The 3,904-nt window shown below is 38.7% G+C and overlaps 1 protein-coding gene across 2 annotated transcripts; it reads right to left on the bottom strand.

Moving 5' to 3' along the window:
* Positions 1-1,076: 1,076 nt before the first annotated feature.
* LOC109410042 (CCAAT/enhancer-binding protein homolog 2) lies at positions 1,077-3,904 on the bottom strand. Of its 2 annotated transcripts, XM_062849162.1 has the most exons (3): positions 3,855-3,904; positions 1,587-1,742; positions 1,077-1,492 (listed from the first exon to the last, which is right to left on the bottom strand). In XM_062849162.1, the coding sequence occupies exons 2-3, from the start codon at positions 1,662-1,664 to the stop codon at positions 1,163-1,165; spliced, it is 408 nt and encodes a 135-aa protein (XP_062705146.1). In that variant the 5' UTR covers positions 1,665-1,742; positions 3,855-3,904; the 3' UTR covers positions 1,077-1,162. The 2 variants fall into 2 exon arrangements, with proteins under 2 accessions (XP_062705146.1, XP_029725828.1); XM_029869968.2 differs by lacking the exon at positions 3,855-3,904 and having other exon boundaries at positions 1,587-1,784.

Below are 3,904 nucleotides of genomic sequence, written 5' to 3' on the forward strand. Positions count from 1 at the left end.
CTTTCTGACAAACGTTCTTGTAAAATTCTTCAATAATGTGTAGATTTGTCAATTTTGAGGTGTAATCTATTTATATCTGGAATCCGTGATTATATTCCTAGAAGAATTACTTGGGCAATTACTCTGAATAAGTTCCTGGAGGAATTTCAAGCGGAATTGTAGAATTTTGAAACGAGGATTCACGCAGGTTTTGAAAAATTTTGATCTAAGAATGTTGAATTATTATTACATTTTTACATTACTTGGTATTAAATCTTACAATGTGGTATTCGCTCTCGGGACAAACGTCCTAACAAATGTCATTTTGTAAATATTTCAGAGGAATTTAAATGTAACTCTTGTCAATGGAGAAACTTACAAGAAGTTCTGTGCTTTTAGAGAAATGCTCAAAGAAGGAATTATAGATTCACAGAGAAACAGACGTAATACTTAACAAACACAGAGAAACAGACGTAATACTTAGAACAAATTTCATTAAAAAACATCGTTACGAAAACGCAATCGCCCAATTCTAAACGTACTGTGTTTGGCTGGGCCACCACTGGATGGCGGTAGTGAGCAAACGTCAAACAGGAGCAAAAACGATACCAGCGCTGTGAGTGGTCAATCGACCTACTACTGAATATTTGAATCAACCGTTAAAAGGTGATCGATGGGAGGCGATGAGAGTGCGACGTCTGTTTCTCTATGTGTAAAGTTTGTGTGGCAGCGATTTGTTGCATCATCCCTGTTCGGATTTTGTACCGGACGGAGCTGTCAAGCAGTTGCCCAGCTATCAAAAATCATACCATCATATAGGGTAGTGGTTCAGGCAAAGGTGCTCTTTCCCTTTCGTGTAAAATATAAATATCATTAAATTTTGCAAAATTCAAAAACCCAATTTAAGTTTAAGTGCGCCATAATTGACCTTACTAGTGATCGACCTTTTTCTAGTGATATTAAGGCAAATCAATTGAACAGTAATTAGCATGTCCCAATTAAGGGCAACTTTGTTTAGGGAATCATCCATCTAAGATGTTTCATGAAAACGGCATAAAGGACTTTCGGTATGCTCTGGTCCCTTACCGACACAATACTTTAGTCTTAAAACTTTCGAATTCTTATTCGATTACTTATACCCTAAACAAACATAGATTCTATAAACCAACAAGCCTCTTACCAACTAACTTTTACTGGAAGAACCCGCTTTGCTGCTGCTTCTACTGCTACCCGCCTTCGATTTATTCTTCCGACTGCTTCCTTTCTCCTCGTCACTTCCTTCATCCTCTTCTTCTTCATCGGAACTCTTGAGCAATTCCGCCAGATTGACCCCGACCAATTTGTCGGATTTGGCCTGTGCCTGGGTGAGAAACAGCTCCTTCAGAAATTTGAGCTCCTTGGTCTGATTTTTGATTTTATCCTCCAACACTTGATTCTTCACCCGGAGATCATTGACCTTCTGCTGCGTTTCTTCGGTGCGCTGTTTGGATTTCACGCGACTACGCTTCACGGCCTACAAAAAACGAAACAGACAAAGTGGGTGATAACGCGCACCCGATCGAGATTGAAGGATGATGAAATTCGGTCAATCGTGAGGTGATACCTACCTCGTTGTTTCGGTTGCGCTTTTTGCGGTAGTCATCGTCATCCTCGTCCGTCGTGGGAGCCTTCCGCTTCGGAGGCATTGTGCGGAATTCAGGTTCAGTGTTTTATAGAGTTTTAAAACGATTTTTACGATTGAGAAAATCACTGTTTCAAACAAGACTCTTGTTAGTTTTTTTTTTTTTTCTTTCTCGCTTTTGGCGCAGACCTTTGATGGTCCATAACAACCAAGTCTTGTACACTGAACGAAAACGCCCGCCGTACAAAGAATGATTTTTCATTCATTCCGATACAAAACCGCAAAATCTCAATTTTGAATGATTTCACAGCAGAATGATTTTACTGTCATCGATTGAAACAAAATCATCCTGATGTGAAACTAAAAATGACACAATTCATGCATGTTTTTTCGCTCGGGGTTTGTTGTGAATGATTATCATCACAAAACCATCGGAAAGCATTTTCCTCTGTGCCTCATACCGAAAATCATTCAATCACTGAACGAAAATCCCCACCGCTCAAAAAAATGAATCCTCACTCAATCGTGTAATCAATCGGTGATTCCTAAAACTGAATGACAATCACGATCGTATGATTTTTTGAACAATAATAAAGGGATTCTTGCTTACTTGTTGTATCCTAGATGTCTGCATGTTGTCTACTTCTCCTTCAAATTTGGAGAGATGAAATTTGCATGCATTGTTTTTCATTTTGCTGTTGGCGCGCCATCCATATACCAGTTTAAAATGGCAAAATCAACGTTGAAGTCTTTAAAAGTGATAGATTTTAGTGAAAGTGAATGTGTATGTAAAATCAGGCCAAACATGTCTAAAGGTCCAATCTGCAAAAGAGAGGTTCTCTTTGGTTTCCCTCTCTCTCTCGTTAATATCTCAGCTGTTTTTGTATGTGTGACTACAAGGCGTCACTATAGCGTACACTGAACGAAAATCTCCGCCATAAATTGAATGAAAATTGCCTCATCCGAGCCCCATGCCTAAAATCAGATGATTTTTGAATTTTTGTCATTCAAAAGCAGATCTGACCAAGGGGCTAGTCGCTTGGAACATTGTGCCAAGAGGTGCCAAGCACACCGCCTTATACGCTGTGTGGCACACCGAGGCACTCTCAGGCACAATTTTGACACTTGAGTTTGGGTGAAAAAACTAGGCAACCATGTGCATTTGACCTGCAAAATGAAAACAAACAGTTGGTTGTCTTGGTAGTTGCCAAGCAAAATCTAAATCATCAAGCAGTGGCACTTCGGGGCACACTGAGGCACAATTCAATACCCGTTGGCACACTGATAATAATTGGCACAAGTAAAGATGTGCTCAGCGACTCCCCCTTGGAATTAACCTTTATTAGAATATTTTTTTTATAAGAAATCACCGAGGAAATCACATTTCAGGCCAAACATTTCAATAGGTCCTATCTGCATTTGAGAGGCTCTCTTTGTTCACTTTCTCTTTCAATTATTGCAATGTAATGGTACACTTTTCAACTATTTTTGCAGTAAAAATCAAAAGACGATTGTTTTGACCATCGTTCTATGCAAGGAGACAATCACAATTTAAATAAACAGCTGAGATATTAACGAGAGAGAGAGGGAAACCAAAGAGAACCTCTCTTTTGCAGATTGGACCTTTAGACATGTTTGGCCTGATTTTACATACACATTCACTTTCACTAAAATCTATCACTTTTAAAGACTTCAACGTTGATTTTGCCATTTTAAACTGGTATATGGATGGCGCGCCAACAGCAAAATGAAAAACAATGCATGCAAATTTCATCTTTCCAAATTTGAAGGAGAAGTAGACAACATGCAGACATCTAGGATACAACAAGTAAGCAAGAATCCCTTTATTATTGTTCAAAAAATCATACGATCGTGATTGTCATTCAGTTTTAGGAATCACCGATTGATTACACGATTGAGTGAGGATTCATTTTTTTGAGCGGTGGGGATTTTCGTTCAGTGATTGAATGATTTTCGGTATGAGGCACAGAGGAAAATGCTTTCCGATGGTTTTGTGATGATAATCATTCACAACAAACCCCGAGCGAAAAAACATGCATGAATTGTGTCATTTTTAGTTTCACATCAGGATGATTTTGTTTCAATCGATGACAGTAAAATCATTCTGCTGTGAAATCATTCAAAATTGAGATTTTGCGGTTTTGTATCGGAATGAATGAAAAATCATTCTTTGTACGGCGGGCGTTTTCGTTCAGTGTAACTTTCGACCGATGTCAACTTATTTTCCTCCTCAACTCTTGTTAGTTCCGAACATAACAAAATTTTGTATGCGAAAGAAACGGC

Source organism: Aedes albopictus, chromosome 2 (genome assembly GCF_035046485.1).
Source record: "Aedes albopictus strain Foshan chromosome 2, AalbF5, whole genome shotgun sequence".
Classification (NCBI taxonomy): Eukaryota; Metazoa; Arthropoda; class Insecta; order Diptera; family Culicidae; genus Aedes; species Aedes albopictus.